The sequence below is a fragment of the Drosophila serrata genome, unplaced genomic scaffold (assembly GCF_035046125.1).
Source record: "Drosophila serrata isolate PLE 108 unplaced genomic scaffold, ASM3504612v1 contig_275, whole genome shotgun sequence".
Lineage (NCBI taxonomy): Eukaryota > Metazoa > Arthropoda > Insecta > Diptera > Drosophilidae > Drosophila > Drosophila serrata.
Genome location: NW_028257173.1, coordinates 1,217,008 through 1,233,426, shown reverse-complemented (window position 1 = coordinate 1,233,426; position 16,419 = coordinate 1,217,008). Strand labels below are relative to the sequence as shown.

Genomic DNA, 16,419 nt, shown 5'->3' with positions numbered 1-16,419 from the left:
AGCAATCCTCAGAACATTAAGCAACCACATGAAACGGTCTCTAACGACGTTCCTCATTATCCTATACGTTTATCAGCATGTTAAGCCCCAACCACAAAACAAATTCCTGCCTTCTGGTTGGCCTTGCGTGTCTCTGCCAAGTTCCCAAATTGAACAAACCAAAGAATCAACTTTTCTGCTACGAATAATAAATAAATAACTCATAACCGGGCAGGGGTGAAGGGTGAAAGAGAATGGTATGCCAAAAAAATGAGCTACTTGTTGCCACGAAGGAGGGAAAGTTGTGTTCGTATTAGTCCGAGTCAGTACCACTAACCTAGTACAACTTCGGTCGTGGTATCCTTCGAATCGTAGACATAAAAACTTAGATCTCTTTTCTATGGACATTATGAAAGAATAACTTTTGTTAACAAAATATTAAATTCTGAGTGTACCGAAACTCTAAGATGGATAAATGGGAGAAGGATCGGTCCAATGATCTGAGCCAGGTTCTGTCCAAATCCCTTAAGGAGCCCATTCTGGGGAAGCACTTTTCTCTGCCTGGACGGGCCTGTCAAAAGCAGACCATTGAACTAGACACCAGTCAGAGCTACATTGCCGTGTACACTCACCTTAAGGTCCACGCCGCAAAAATGCCGGATAGATTGCCTACGCCGGAGCCCCTTGGTCGATCCACCGCAGAGGGAAAGCCCAAGTCTCGAGCTCCGAAAAATACTTACCACGTTCATAGATTTTGATTTTTGTAAGCCAATTACGGTGTAATTAAAATTTGTTAATTAAATGGTTAGCTACGATATGTAAATTGCCACAAAGAAAACGATGAAATACATTTTGTATTGCTTTAATCATTGAATATAATCAGTGTTAAGCAAAATATAACATGACATCAATAAAGTATCCCCATTGATGTGTGCTTCAATTACGCATCCTCAAATACTTCGGATAGTTCGATCCGGTAATGTGTGGTTCAAATTGCATCCTCAACTTATTTCATCTTCCTTGCATCCATTAGTAAACAGGTGTGCTTCAAGTATGCATCCTCAAATACTTCGTATAATTCACATCCATCCGTTAATGTGTTGTTCAAGTTGCATCCTCAACTTATTTCGTAAACAGGTGTGCATCAAGTGTGCATCCTCAAATACTTCGGATAGTTCACATCCATCCGTAATGTGTTGTTCAAGTTACATCCTCAACTTATTTCGTAAACAGGTGTGCATCAAGTGTGCATCCTCAAATACTTCGGATAGTTCACATCCATCCGTTAATGTGTTGTTCAAGTTGCATCCTCAACTTATTTCGTAAACAGGTGTGCATCAAGTGTGCATCCTAAATTCATTTTTTTGTTTGCATCCATTTTTAACAATCCTAATGTTTTTGTATGACAATTGGCAATTATATAAACTAAAAACGGAACTACTAGTGTCTTGTGTTATCCTCGCTCTCCCTCTCAGTTCTGCAGGATACGCACGGCGTTGTACATTTGGGCGATGATGGGCAGCTGCTTGGACTCACGCCTGCAAAGACATTTGTACGCATGGGACAGCAGGCGGTCGAGGGCAGCCACATCGATCTCGTCCGCCTTGGTAGCCGCTATCTGCACGTTCTGCTCCGTCAGCGGCTCCTTCTGCGAGGACGAGTCGTGAGGGTCAATACTGCGGGTAATAAACGCTGGCCGCACTTACCAGGTTGTCCAGGTAGGCCAGTAACTGATGACCTACAGAAGCAATTTTCAGGAACGTGGACTGTGAGCTCTCCGCGTACAGATTGAGCCTTCTGCCGGCTATCTCCAACAGCAGCCGGCCCAGCTCCTCATCCTCAGCGATATGTTGGAGCAACATCTGGGCTTCGGCATCGTAGCCAAAAGCGTACAGCTCCACTACCTGGGGGAGAGGGGAAAAATATTATTTTTTTTTCTCCAGTGTTTTGTGTGTTTCCGTTTGAACAACTGAACCAAAAGTGAAGTTCACGTTGTGAACTGTTCCTTAAGTAAATTTCATGGCTTGCTACAAAGCCAGTTTTAAATTATAAAAAGGTTACTTACCTGTCGCCTCAAGATAGGCAGTTTGTCCACTTCCCAGCTGTCGGCCAGTGCACAGATCTTCGACATGTAGAAGACATGGTCCAGGATATACAACTGCTCCAGATCCTCCCTGATCAGGTCCATGGTGGCGGAGACAACGCGACACAGAAAGTCCGTCCGCACCTGCTGCAGGACGAGATCTGGTGGGGGCAAGACATAAGGCAGCTCCTTATTGATATCAGCGAGCAAAGCCTTGTTGCCCATTGAGTCGAAGAGCGTGGTCAGGGGCTTGGGAATGCGCAGCTGGAAGAAGGCCACGAAATGGAGGACGCTACACAGCTCGGTTTGCAGTTGGAGCAGCTGCGGCATGGCGTGGTGTTGCTGGAGGGCCAAGAACTGTAGTGGGAGAGCTCCTTCGCTGAGGGACTGCTCGAACTGCAGTTCCCGTTTGTCGTGTTCCATCGAGGTGGAGAAGTGGTCCAGAAACTCCAGACTGAGCTCGAGAAACTCGGGCACCTTCCCCGCCGACATCTCCAAATCCTGCTGGCACATCTTGTCCACAGGTAGACGACCCACCTTCTGCATCAGCTTGGCCGCGGCCTGGAGAGGAAACTTTAGCGTGGCATTCCACAGCATGCAGCAGATACCGTGCTTCAAAGCCCAGTCTGGAGTTCGGAACTGGGTCAGACAGAGAAGGGCTGCCCTGAAATGATCCAGCGATGAAAGCTGCTTGCTCCACTGCACCATGTATTGCCACGACATGAGGCTCAGAAGAACGCCCGACTCAAGGCTGAAGGGAAAGTGGGCTCGCAGCAGAGCCAAACGCTCGAGTATAGGCTCGGAGGCCTCTCTGTTTGGATCCTGCACTTCCGTGGCCATTTCCAAGTCTTCTTCAGAGTCGGTATCCGCCTTAGAGAGATCTTCCTTGGACGCTGGTTTGGTTTTTGTCTTTGTCTCCTCATCAGTATCATTTTCCGGCGCCGAAATCTCCAGAACTTTACTCGGATGCAGTTGCGCACTGATTAGCCACTTGGCAGTGAGTTCTGTGACGATTCCTTTTCCGTTGCTCACAATGCTCTTGAGGCTACAGTCGGGCGGCTCGTAGGACATTTCCGGACCCACAGGATCCCTGCAGGTGAGTGGCTTGCTGTAACGATAGAATCTATTAGTAAATATCATGAGCTTATTATATCCATTTATACCCAAGAATAGCTCCTAAAACGGCCACATCCTCCAGCTTGCCGGTGAGTAGTCCCCACTGGGCCTCGTCGTGCGAAATTCGTTCCCAGCGCTCTTCCTCATCGTTTTGCGAAGATTCGTCACAAGATCCCTGCTCAGAAATGTTTTTACTAATTGGGTTGATTAATTTTTATTTACGCTCACCTCCTTACGACTGCGCCACAAATTACTGGCCACCGTTTTGCAGACAATGGCCACGAGGAGACCGGAGAACTGTTTGCTTTCCAAGAGCAACTCGCGCACCGCCTGCCACCACGGAGAGATGGCATTGTAGGCATAATCGTGAATATGCTCACCAGCCAAATCACAAATGGTCTGCACCATGGCAGCAATCCTTGACATGTCCTCAATGACTTCATCACTGAAACATAAATGGTACGTTTAGAATGAGACAATTATTTAAATTACAAGTTTCTCATACCAGTTATTGTATTTGAAAGGCTTCTCCAGCCAGAACCAAATGACCAGTGTAAGAAGATCCATGCTGGGCAGGCAGGACTGATGGATCCACTCCTTGAACTGGCCAAAGCACAAGCCCTGGGCGAAGAACTGGCTAAAGAGATCGATGCTAACGCTACCAAACTTGTCGGCCTTGTCCGCCAACAAGCTGATGCCATCCGGACTGTCTATGTTAAAGATGCTCAGGTAATCCACAAACTCCTCGGTTTTATGTTCTTCCTGCAGCTTAAAGCTAACCTCGCGAGCGGTAGCGGGCTTAGCCTCATCTTTACCATCGTCCAGAAGCAAAACAAGTTTGTTAATTGTCACCAGATCCGCATCGGAGAGCTCCAGATGATCTATCGGTGGCTCGTTGTCACCCCGCTGATTGGCCTCGCTCAGAGTCAAGTATAAATCGGTCAGTCGCTTGTAGTTCTGGATTTGGTGCAGAAACTCTTGGGATATGGTCGCGTCGGGAAGGGGTTCCTCGATAAAAGAGTTTATGATGCACTGAAACACACGTGGCTGAAGCTTCTTGCTCTTGAGCAGCATCTCCAGGCACTGCTGGCGCACCTCTAGGGTCTGCAATTCACTGGCCAGCTCGGCAATTTCTTCCAACTTGGCATCGCCATGGTTTGCAGTCCTCAGCTGGTTCCTAAGACGCCTCAGCATGTGGATATCCCGGGAAGTTTGTGAACTGGTTTCGCTTAGAGCATAATGAAACGGAATAAGCACCTCCTTTAGGCTTCCATCGGTGGGATCCAGAAATAGACAGTGGTTGATGGGTAGAGTCTTGCGGGATTGACTGCTGCCGGCTGAGGATCCACCAGCGCTGACGGAGCCCAAAGCACCGTGATTATTGTAAACCAACTGTCCGCTCTTTGAGACATTAAACGCAGCTACCTTGGGTCCATTCTGTAGCGCCCAGATATCCAGGCAGCCCAAACGGGGAGCGTAGATGACCAGAAACAAAGCCTTTCGCTTATGAGTTTTGATTCCGCGCACAGATCGCTCTTTGACGGGAACGAAGGCACACTGGGCATCTCGATAGCCCTTCCACACGCGTAGAATGATAGCCTGCTGCGTGTCCAACAACATCACTCGATCCAGATTGTCCGTGACGACTGCCAGTCTTCCTCCCGGTGCAACTGCCAATGTCAAGCCATCTCGTTTGCCGTCGTACAAGCGACAACGGATCCTCATCGGCGCCTCTTTTGTGGGCACGGGCAGTGGTGACTCTTCGGGCGATGGCAATGGTTCGGGAGCTCGTCGAAAAATGCTGCCCAGCAGGTTCTTGTACGCTATGCCAATCACATCCTTGGCCACCTCGCCCAGTGATATGGTTTTGTAGCCCTCTTCGGCGTCAAAGAAGCCCAAGTAGGGTTCCGCTCCGGCAGCCAGCACCTGGGCGCTTCTTGGAGGTGTGGCGTGTACTTTGGCGAAGTAGCCGTGTCCGATGCTTTGCTGTACGATGTGATCATATGTTGGTGGTCGCTGGGTGCTTGAAATGGCGGCATCGTTGATTACGGCATGTTTTTCCTGCTTGAACTTGTACTTCTGGAAGGGCACCACATCGGCTGTGGGATATGAGCCACGCTCCAGGGCGCCGCGCTGTACGTTGTGCCGACAGTTGTTGAGAGTGGGCAAGATGTCCTGGCCTTGGATGAAGCATAGACAGCGCGGGTAAACAATGTACAGTAGGAAATCGCCCTCAGAGTGCCGGGGCGGCGACTGAAGCTTGACTCCTATCACCGGATCCTCCTGGCAGCTGCAAAATCCATTTGTGTTTATAATCTTTATGCAATGTGAGATTTTTATATGACTTACCACTGCGAAAACAACTTTACGCCCGAGTCTGTGTAGAAAACGACCATACCCGAGACCAGGCCCACTGCCACGCAGGTCCATTCGACTGCTCCGTCGGTGCCCCGTCGGCTCTGAGTCATCGGCAGACAGGTGAGGCTGGTCACGATCTGATTCGAGTCCTCCAGCTCGCCACACCATCCCAGGGCGTAGGTGTTGTTAGCATTTCCATGGCTGTTCCAGCAGGTGGAAAGAAATGCCAACTTTTCTCCCTGAGCCAAGGCAATCAATTCACCAGTGGGGGATATGGCGTAGTTAATTGCATTTAACCAGTTGTCATCTGTTTGGAGCGAATAAATGGGGATTACCGTCTGAGGGGCGTTTGCTAAGGTTCACTTTCTCACCATGTCCGAGGCCAAAATATTCCTGAACTTTTTTAAAATCGCGAATTTCTCCGCAATGTTTTACTTCACAAGTCATTGTTTTGTTTTTGTGTGTCTTTCTTTGTCCCGTCCCGCAGACTGGCCACACTAAACAGCTGTTTTATGTTTTATAGCACTGGCCTCACTTATATTATTTTGGCGTTGCTATAACTAGTTTTTTATAGCAACTTATTGTATAAAGCTAGAAACACACGATGCAAACAATTTGCAGCAAGTTGAAAATAATTTGCAGCAAAAGTTTGCACAAATGTTTACACCTATGCAAATATTGCAAGAAAATTTCTTGCTCCAATAAATTTTTGTTTTGCACGCAAACTTTTGCATGGCTATTTCGTGCAATATATTGCGTTACTGTCTACACGTGTTTTTATTTTTTATTGACACTGCTTGCAAGCAGAGCAAATAACTGTCGAACTATTTTTTTCTTGCGCTCTCGTTGCGAGCACAACCGAAACAGTTCATACTCTCTCGCTCTCGCTCTGAGCAAGAGACTCTTGCTGTATTCTTTTATGTTTTCTGTTGAAAATTTACCGTATTTGGGTATCGCATCGTTTCTTTTACCTTTCCTTTATATTCTTTGAATGTAAACAAAGATTTAAAAGTGGGAATATCAATACATAGTGACTCTCCATTAAAAGACATAATCAAAACAAAACGTGCGGTAGAAATGTTCGAAACAGAAATTTCCCCGCCTTCGACTTTGCATTGAAATATTTCGAAATATTTTATGAATAAATGTAAAATAAGCTTATTTTCGTTAAATTCAATATATTCGCTATAAACATATGTAAGAAAAACAGACATTTACTGACTTTTAATTTTATGGCCACGGTTGCGTTCTCCAGAGAATTGCCCATATATATATGTATATATATATATATATATATATTTTTTAATTTTTTTTTTATATATATATATGTATATTTCGTCTGCAATACAGACGCTTGCCTATGCGTGTGAGTGTATACCAATACATATGCAAAAGACTTTTTGCTTCACTGAACACGACAAAATGGTCTTGGAACAACCACATTGTGCTTTGTTTGCTGCAATACTACGACTGAAAGCAAACAGCACATGCAAACAAGCAAACAGTTGACGCAACCAAGATAGCTGTCAAAAAATGTATACAGACGACAAGCAACAAATATTGCTGCAAAACAACTTTGCAAGTTTTTTGTTTGCAGCAAAATGTTTTCACTCGTGTTTAAACGTGCAAATTTGTTTGCAGCAATCAACTTGCTGCAAATTGTTTGCATCGTGTGTTTCTAGCTTAAGACGTATATTTTACTCTGTAGTTTTTATACCCTTGCAGAGTATTATAATTTCAATAATTAGCTTGTAACGCAGTGAAGGAGTCATTTCCGACCCTATAAATCATATATATTCTTGATCAGCATTAACAGCCGAGTCGTTCTGACTACGTCCGAAAGAAAATTAATTTTTAAAAAATTAAAAAAAAAGATAAGGGGTTACATCTTTAATATTGTCAAAAATTTCAATTTTTTAAATTTAAAATTGGATATGCAGATTTGTTTTCCTAATTAAAACTAACATAAGAAAGCTTTCCGAATTGAATTTAATTCTGTTTTGGCTTAATTATTGTTGTTTTACTCCTCGATTTGTACCAAAAAAAAAACCTTATTGTTAAACTTGTTGTTTTCCCCGGAATTTATTTGTTCGGTATACACATAATGAATATATTTCGAATATCATTCTCCAATAATTTCATTGAACTTGTTCTACGTTCTATGCTAAGGTTAAACTAAATTAAGTCCGACTCTACGCCACTGTCGATGTAATCCTTGAGCATCAGGCCACAATGATCTGGCAAGAGTCTCGTCCAGTTATTGATGTAGAGCAGACAACTGGGAATGGTGACCTCCATGACATCGGAGCGGTGCGCCTCCACTATGCGCCGTGCCACCTGCTTGGGATCCAGCAGGCCCAGGATTGAGGGAAACTTCACTTTGGGATGCTTGCACAGGCCAGTGTTGGTCATATAGGGGAAGATGGTGGTAGTCTTGATCTGTTCATTATCAACTCATTAATTTGGAACTCTTAAAGAGGGTATTCGCCTAACTTACTAGATTCTTGTGGGGTCCTTCTCGTATCTCCGCATGTAGGGACTCCATCAGCCCGCGTACCGCAAACTTTGTGGCACAGTAGGGAACCAAGTTGGCAATTCCCACTAGACCAGCTATCGAGGAGAGCGAGATGATGTGGCCACGGTTCTTCTCCTGCATGTGACCCAGAAAGGCCTGAATTGTCCAGAACTGCGAGAAGACATTGACATCGAACACTCGCTGGATCTCCTCGGCCGACTGTTGCAGGATCGGATGGGTGGGCATTATTCCCACATTATTCACCAGCACCGAAATGGGTCCAACTTCCGCTTTAACCCGATCCGCCAGCGCCATGACCTCATCCCGCTTGGACACGTCGCAGCTGCCGGAGTCCAACGATGATTGTTAGTTCAAATTTCTCAAAACCAAAGTTCATACCTGAAGCCATGTACATTTCCGAGATTCAATCGCTTGGCTTTCTGGACTGTCTGCTGATTGTTCTTCTCATCGATGTCCACACAAATGACTGTGCTGCCCAGAGAGGCGTAGTGAAGGGCGAGTTCCCGACCGATTCCATGGCCAGTTCCAGTAATCTTTAAGCATAAACCAAGTGAATTTTAATAGTCGAAAATAATACTCTTAAAACCTCACTTTCTTACCAGGACTATCTCCCCACTGACATCCTTCTGATGTTTGGGCAAGAACGTCTGCACCAGCGAAACAAATAACTCTAGAATGATGCGCACAAAGACCACCACGAACTGCACAATATCCTGAAGGACATCAAAAATGCGCTTCGATGCGGGCGTAGTACTGAAATGAAGAACAAAAGTCCATTTGGGCATTTATCGAAACGACAATTACCAAACAATTAGTGGACACTCCAGCCAGTTGGCCAATATTTGCTGAAATCTGAGTCTCGGCCAGCACCGAAATGATTTAATTTATCTATTTGTATGCGCCCGCTGCATGTGCAATGTTCAAACGCCAGTTCAGACAGCATTGGCGGTCGCCGGACTTTGCCATCGTCCCATAATATAGTACAACATAAGATAATGGAGAATGGGAGTGGGACAGACACTGCCTCGAGTATATTGACACTGGGTCTTGGCCCCCTTTTCGGGTACTCGAGGGAGCTCAGCCAATGACTACAGTAAAAGCTCCCTGGGATGGAAGTGAAGGAAGGGTCTACGATAGGTTTTTGTTTTAATTAACAAACCACATATACTATATTTGATATATATTGAAAGCTAGGAAAATATCTCATTTGAATATTATATGGTGAATATGGTTTTTTAATACATTTCGAAAGATTAAATTTAATTAAAAGGCAAAACTCAAATAACATATTAAGAGTGGTCAAAGGGAGCTCTTACTTTGTTTTGGGGGCTCTCGGGCTCATATTTATTTATAGGGAATACTTTGTGGAAATCATTAGCACTTTACTTACTGAATAATTTCGCGTTCTATCATGGCGTCCGCAGATATTGTCCCTTAGTTTTGGATTCCAGCAACCTTCGAGCAGAACCAATGGCGATTCGGGGGACTCAGTGTCTGTAATGAAAAGTAATGACTTTGAGTCACGGCTAGTTTGACTCTGACTCTTCCGTATTTTCCGATTTCCTTTTCACAACTTTTGGCTTTTGAGCTTGACGAGGAGTCGAATTGTTTTTGCCTGTGTTTTGTATCATTTTCACCCGACTTTACAACCGGCTGGCCAAGAGCGAGCGGCGTGGGCGAGCGAGGAGATGGAACAGCAACCGGCGACGCAACATTTCCACTTTCGTTTTCCTTTCGGTCGCAACTAAAATGGAAAATTACGTGCACACCAATGGGGCACACACAGCAGAGAGACAAAAGCACAACGAGCGATGCAGTGGCGCCAGCAGGGGGAACTTTGAGGGGATTATCTTCTGACGGAGAACAATTAAAACTCGTTTCATACATAACTGGATTGTTACTGTTTCACAATTTTAATTGATTAATTTAATGCAAATGTTTTTCTAGAAAGTTGTCTAAACCTCGGTAAAGTCCATCAATCGTCTTAAATTAGCAAAAATAATGGTTTCGATAAACTTGAAATGCGACTGGATTAACATCATCGATATATTGTACATATATATATTGTGATTATACGATCCAAAGATTATCAGTTGCAAAGCAATTCGTTTGCTCAGAATAAATAAATTAACTAAGAGATCAATTTCAATTTATTGACCTATAAATTATAGAAACCCCTTTAGAAAAAATTACGTATACGCCACGTTGTGTTGCATGCAATTCGATTATGCGGTGCCAAAAGAGCCTTTTGCACTCTTTACTGTTCTCTTTTTTCTCTCTTTGGCCAGTTGCAGGTCTTGGCTCTTTTGTTTGCTACCAAGAGGCAAGAAGGCAGCTAACTTACATGGCCAATTGCAATGGGGAAGCCAAAATGTTTGTTGCAACAACCAAAAGCCATAACCATTAATAGCAACGAGGGCGGCTTTAATACTTGTTCTGTTTTTCTTGACGAGTCCAGTTTGTTAGTTATTGAACGATATGTTAATTGTTATGACTTTATAATTCATAGTTCACTTTGTTCTTAAGCAATTCTTAAACTAAAAAGCAAGAACTCTGTAATTAATAAGTTAATTAACATTGAGTACATTAATATACACAAGGTTAATTATTTGTTTGTCAAAAATATGACTTAATTACATGAATTTAATTAATCAAACAAAATTTGTAAAGTCATTATTCTTAATAAATCTTAAATTGCTTTGGTATTGTTTTTAGTTGTCAGGTGCTTCCATTACTTTAATGGCAAGTTGATCGATTTGATTGCCATGTAATTTCTGTGATTAGGCAACAAGTTTGGCACTTTTTTTGAGTCTTTACATTTTAGTTACTCTATTCGTAACTATTACATTTCACTTTCACAATTTTACACTTTTGTCCTATGGCAAAAACTCGAAACACGATACGGAGTTTCGATTAAAACAAGGATTTTATGCAATAATTACACAATATTCCCAGTGGATCGCTCGCGTGTGGAGACCGATCCGAAGCCAAGTGGAGACTGGAACGACCGATAAGTCTGGTTGCTCGCCGCCAAATGATTCCAGCTTTGGGGGCTCCAAAGTGTTTGGAGCCTGCACTCAAGTTTTGCGCGACAGACCCGAGCTTCAAGAGAGTGTTTAAGAGAGTGCCAAAGAGTGCGAAAAGCGATCCTGAAAAATGATCGTGGCGCTTTGATTAAACTTCGTTGAAGAAACCACAACAAGCCACAGCCGCAGGTGACCTTCAACAGGGTCCAGACGACAGAAAACAAAAGACCGGGAAGCAGAAACTTGCCTTTAAACAAAGTTGGTTAAGCATGATTTACCGTTTTTACGCCGCTCCACGTTGTTTGCGGCTACGTGATGAGTAAGCTAAAGTTCGTCGCCAAGTTCAAGTTCAGCGATTATAGCCGGGAATCGGAGCGCTTAAAAGAGAGAGGAAGAGGGAATAATCCGGATAAGGCTCTTATCCAGTTTTGTCCTTGGCTGATAACCAGTATATTTTTCTGCCATTAAATATTACTTTTTCTCGAATTTGCATCATATCTTCTTTCTGCAAGAGCAGCCTCCAAGAGAGGATTATTTATAAATAAAAATTTTATAGTGTGAACTTTGATATATTTTGAATTTTATGCATTATTTTATTATTTTTTTACTCATACATAATATTATTCTACGGCAGTACAAGGTATTCTATTGTCGGCTATAAATAGTGTACATATATTTTTTTTTAATTTTACTTTATTTCGTCGCTTTTATACCCTTGCAAGGGTATTATAATTTTGGTCAAAAGCTTGTAACACTGTGAAAGAATCATTTCCGGCCCTAACGCTTCTTTTCAAAATTTGACTTGTCTTTATAATAGTTATATAAAAATAACGATAAATATTGATTCAAACTTTGCGAATAATTTAAGCTTAGTTATGATAGATCTCCGATTCCATGCTATAATTCAATTGCAACTGCAAGGGTATATAAGCTTCGGATTCCCAAAATTTCCATTTTTGTTTTTTGTATATTATTTTCATCTGCTTTCGAGAAGGTCAACGAAGGGCTGTCGCGCGTTTGCCGTTCAATTCTGAGTGATCGACGACCCTTTCACAGACATAATTGGAGTCAATTTCAAGTGCGGCAATAACAACAATAACAATATAGTAATAGCAGCGTCAATAACAACAACAACATTCCCGCAACATTTATAAAGAGAAAGAAACAATAGCAACAATTGCACTTTGCAGACCAAAAGAGAGAACTACACTTTTAAAAATAATGAAAAAAAATATATATATATATAAAATACATCTCTACTTAGAGATCTATAATGATATTTTTCTGAAACAGTAAAAATGTAGTCTTCAAGTTAAACCGAAACGAATCGGAGCTTTAACGCCCGGCATGCCACTTAAACAATCATCAGTTCGGACACAAATCAAAGTAAACAAATTTTAGCCCATGGGTTCTATGTACTTCCCCCTTTTCCCCAACGCGTTCTGCGGTTAATGGTTAATGGGTTGGGTTATTAGGCGACTGCCAGCTTGTTGCTTAATGTTTGGTCTCTCCCTGCCACCCTTCAATGTATTCGAATAATTCGCTTTCATTTGACTTATCGATGTGGCGTGCATTAACAATCAATATGACATGTCAGGCACGTGAAACAGTTTGGAATAACTTGGCAATCCGGGAGGTCTTAAGGGTGGCAAATATATGGAATGTACCAGGTATATGAACATATATCTGATCCGATCATGTCAAAAATAGTCACTAATTCGCTATGTGCCCAATAGGTTAATTCAGTTGTACAGCAGAATATTATGCCTATGAAAAAAATATATCTTAATTAAACAATAATTATAAGAGTTGTTGGTTAACTATAAGCATGATTAGACAATTTTATTTTTAGCCAACATTTACAACTTTCAGGTAATTTTTCCTTTAAATACATCATTTTCGTTTAATGGATTTTCTATTAATTTAATTATTTTATTGAGCCTTCATGTCTTGACACCATAAATCAAACTATTAATTCTGATTGCTTAGATACAAAAACAATAGAGGAACTTCTTCTAGCTGCCTTGACATTGGTTAGCACTCAATTTAAATGTGCATATGTGTGTTCCATTAACGTAACTAGTACTTTGTTGGAATATTTATAAACATTGCACTTGGTATGTTTTGCTAATTGTCAACCATCAAATCGTCTGTACGTCCTTCTATTAACATGCAAAACAAAAAAGTGAAAGTTAGAATAACTAGGAATTCGACATTGGAATACCCTAACCATAAACATAACACCATTGTTGCTATAGAAAACACAAGATAATACACTTGGTTCTTTTTAATTATATTCAATTTAAGAATATTTTGAAAGACTATGTTTCTTTTGACTTTTATATAAGAAATTTAAACTGAAGGAGTTATATTCATATTCATTAACAGCCGAGCTTACTACGTCTGCTTTCTAAAAGTCTGACCACTTGGAATGTTACAGGATATGTTACAAAATGTCTATCATTCTGACAGTGGCTCCTTTGTTTGGAAAGGGTATTTAATTGGCCACGCATGTGGCTGTGCTGCAGTCTTCGGCCTGAAAGGCGGCTTCAGTTGCCGTTGGCGAGCGGAGCGGCAAACAACGCCCGGCGGAAAGCGGAAGTCTGAAAGGGCTGAAAGCTGAGGGCGGAAAGCGGAAACTGCCCAAGCGGAAGAGGCCAGAAGAAGTTGAAGAAGACCGCGAATGGGGAGCGTGAAAATGTGAGTGTGTCCCCTGTCTCCTAGCCTGCATATTGTTTGTGTGTGCCTGTGTGTGTGTGAGTGCGGTGAGCTCGTGATTTGTTTACCTGTCAAAATAATAAATATAACTTTTGTTTTCGTGGGGCATAAAATACATGAGGTTGTTGCTGTTGGCATTGGTAGCGGAACCGAGAAACAAGCCGGCGAAGGACTCTGTTCTATTACTTTCCCTTCGCAACCCGTCCTTTGCCAAGTGCAGTGTCAAAAGTCAAACGAAGGATAATGTGCCTGTCCGAAAAGAAAAATGGAAACAAAATCTATAGCAACTTATATCCAAACTTAAACTTAGTCGCTTGTTAGTCTAGGTGAGAGATCGGCAACGGAAATGGATATTGAAAAAAGAAAAAGCATTCCCGTCGACACCTTTGGGGGGCTTGTTTACTGTTGCTTTAAGCTTCTTCAAGATATTGCTATATGTTAGTAATTACCAAATTTTCGGGGCCTTTCTATTATTTTTTTTAAGGAAACCATTAAGAATATCTTATATTTATTTGATTTGATTTGTTTTCCTTAATTTAATGTAAATATAATTTAAAACCCTGAAAGTATGCTACACATCGTTCAAATCACTACGTTTCACAGGTCTGGTTTTCATAAACTTCGTCAGAATGCTTCTGTACCTTCGATATCATCGTCTCCATGGACCCATCTTCACTAGGATCTTATCGCTGCATCGCAGCCTTATGAGCCAGCCGGTGCTCAGGAGCTCACCAAAGGTCTGGAGGCAATACCAGCCGAACCAGGATAATGAGAAATGCCGAAGTGCAAGCCTATTTGGGTCCCAGCCTCTGGAGCCGGCGAGTCCTTTTGGCGAGGACTATCGCATCTATCAGCAGAACGTTGACTTGGATGCCTTTTTCGGCGAGGAGCCCAAGTACGAGAAGGTATCGGATGTCTGCCTGCTGAACGATCACTTTATGCTAGTCAAGATGCCGCCGCCGGATGCACTGCCGCCGCCATCAAAGTCAAGGATTCCGCGGTGTTTCAGGTGTAATCGTGGCAGCAAGGTCTCACCCATACGGGAGGAATCGGAGGATGAGAAGTCTTCGTCGAAGCAATCGGGCTGCCTACAGCCCTGGTCATCCAGCTACCAGGACGAAGCCAAACCCTTTAATTCTACCACTCGGTTGACGGATACTCCCAGTAAAAAGGATGCTACTCTCGCTGCTGTGATAGTAGAGCAACCACATCCGACCCTGCAGCTGGAGGCGATCCAATCTCTGGCTCCTGGAAAACTGCAACTGCGTCCTACCAGCCTAGGACCCTTACACTGGTTCCTTTGGCCCTTCCGGCGGCGACAGGACTCTAGGGTCAACTCCAAGTCCAAGCTGGCTGCCGTTCACAAGACATATTTTGTGCGCTGGAGCAAGCCACCGGACACACTCTGGAACGGATTCGGAGTTCAAACGGCAACTGAGGAGAAGAAGTCGGGTCTGAGACGATGTCGTTCTGCGGTTTTCTGAATTATCGGCTGATTATATTTTGCATATATTTTCTATGCTTATTATAAGTAGTTTGGGGTCCATTACTTGAGTAGATCAAAGGGGTTTCAATAAAAGTGTTAAAATAATGAATTCATTTCAGAATTCGATTTCCTTTTAAACCTATTTTTAAATACCAACATCTTTGCGGATACGTTTAAGGACAACTTTAAGAACTAAACTTTTTTAAAACAATTTATTTCCTTAAATATTCATTCAGTCCCTGAAATGTACGAGTATCTTAAGCTGAACTCTAAGTCCTCCTCCTTTCTCATGGGCACATGTCAAACTCCAATTTCCGCATGCAAAATTAGTGCCTGCCGCGCCGGCAACTTCAGTTTGCCACAAAGTATGTGGACGGAGTCCCAACTATAGCTATAACTCCACGAAACGGCAAAATAATACAAAGAAGCAAAAGGAAAACAAAATGCAAGCCACGTAAATTGCGGGGCCAATGCAGATAAAGGCCGCTAAGGAAGAAAAAAACGGAGTTTAACTCCCTTTTCAATGGAATTTGCACGCGTCCGTGAAGCCCGAAAGGAGCTACTGAAGGGACCTGCCTGCTCCTCCGAGCCAAGGAGGTTGCTTCATTAGCTTCATTTGGGTTTGGTTTTGGAAATGTCGGGCAATGTCGTTCGTTACTCCCGCCACGGCCGGTAGGTGGCGCTGCGCGCAGGAGCCCCGCAACTAATTACGAAGGCAGCCCGCCATAAAAACAAGTTCATGATAAAATGCCCCACCACAGCCATAGACTTGACTCTGCACACACACTGCAGGCACCCTGCGCCACTCGAACTCGTACATAATAATAAAATAAAATTAAAACCGTCACGCCAGGCGTCAGTGGAAACCCAAGTCCATGCCGGCGGGGCCCAGCAACAATTGTGGCAACCGAACAAAGCCATCGAGCCTTGAACCGAAACGCGTCCAAAAAGGAGCTGCCACTGAAGCTGGGGCTGCACTCCGTGTCCACCTCCGTGTCCAGGCCGGATCGGGCCAGCGGGTCACCGTAATGAACCATTAATATGCCAGTTTCCCCCCCTGAAAACCCCGGCGATAAGAGCCGCGCGCTTTTTCCTGCATTGAAAATCGAAATTGAAC

The 16,419-nt window shown here is 43.2% G+C and overlaps 4 protein-coding genes across 4 annotated transcripts; 2 read left to right on the top strand and 2 right to left on the bottom strand.

Moving 5' to 3' along the window:
- Window positions 1-446: 446 nt before the first annotated feature.
- Window positions 447-936, top strand: LOC110184999 (WD repeat-containing protein on Y chromosome). Its single transcript, XM_020953653.2, has one exon. It carries the CDS (start codon window positions 447-449, stop codon window positions 735-737), a length of 291 nt encoding a protein of 96 aa, XP_020809312.2. The 3' UTR covers window positions 738-936.
- Rab3-GAP (Rab3 GTPase activating protein) lies at window positions 826-6,006 on the bottom strand. Its single transcript, XM_020953648.2, has 8 exons — window positions 5,908-6,006; window positions 5,528-5,843; window positions 3,684-5,468; window positions 3,407-3,623; window positions 3,226-3,353; window positions 2,045-3,170; window positions 1,686-1,883; window positions 826-1,627 (listed from the first exon to the last, which is right to left on the bottom strand). Exons 1-8 carry the CDS (start codon window positions 5,981-5,983, stop codon window positions 1,451-1,453), a joined length of 4,023 nt encoding a protein of 1,340 aa, XP_020809307.2. The 5' UTR covers window positions 5,984-6,006; the 3' UTR covers window positions 826-1,450.
- Window positions 6,007-7,593: 1,587 nt separating this feature from the next.
- Window positions 7,594-11,335, bottom strand: firl (firelighter). The gene is made up of 6 exons (XM_020953619.2): window positions 11,015-11,335; window positions 9,463-9,566; window positions 8,672-8,825; window positions 8,451-8,605; window positions 8,034-8,394; window positions 7,594-7,975 (listed from the first exon to the last, which is right to left on the bottom strand). The coding sequence occupies exons 2-6, from the start codon at window positions 9,483-9,485 to the stop codon at window positions 7,712-7,714; spliced, it is 957 nt and encodes a 318-aa protein (XP_020809278.2). The 5' UTR covers window positions 9,486-9,566; window positions 11,015-11,335; the 3' UTR covers window positions 7,594-7,711.
- A 3,090-nt stretch (window positions 11,336-14,425) lies between these two features.
- LOC110185001 (uncharacterized) lies at window positions 14,426-15,423 on the top strand. Its single transcript, XM_020953654.2, has one exon. It carries the CDS (start codon window positions 14,446-14,448, stop codon window positions 15,298-15,300), a length of 855 nt encoding a protein of 284 aa, XP_020809313.2. The 5' UTR covers window positions 14,426-14,445; the 3' UTR covers window positions 15,301-15,423.
- Window positions 15,424-16,419: the final 996 nt, after the last annotated feature.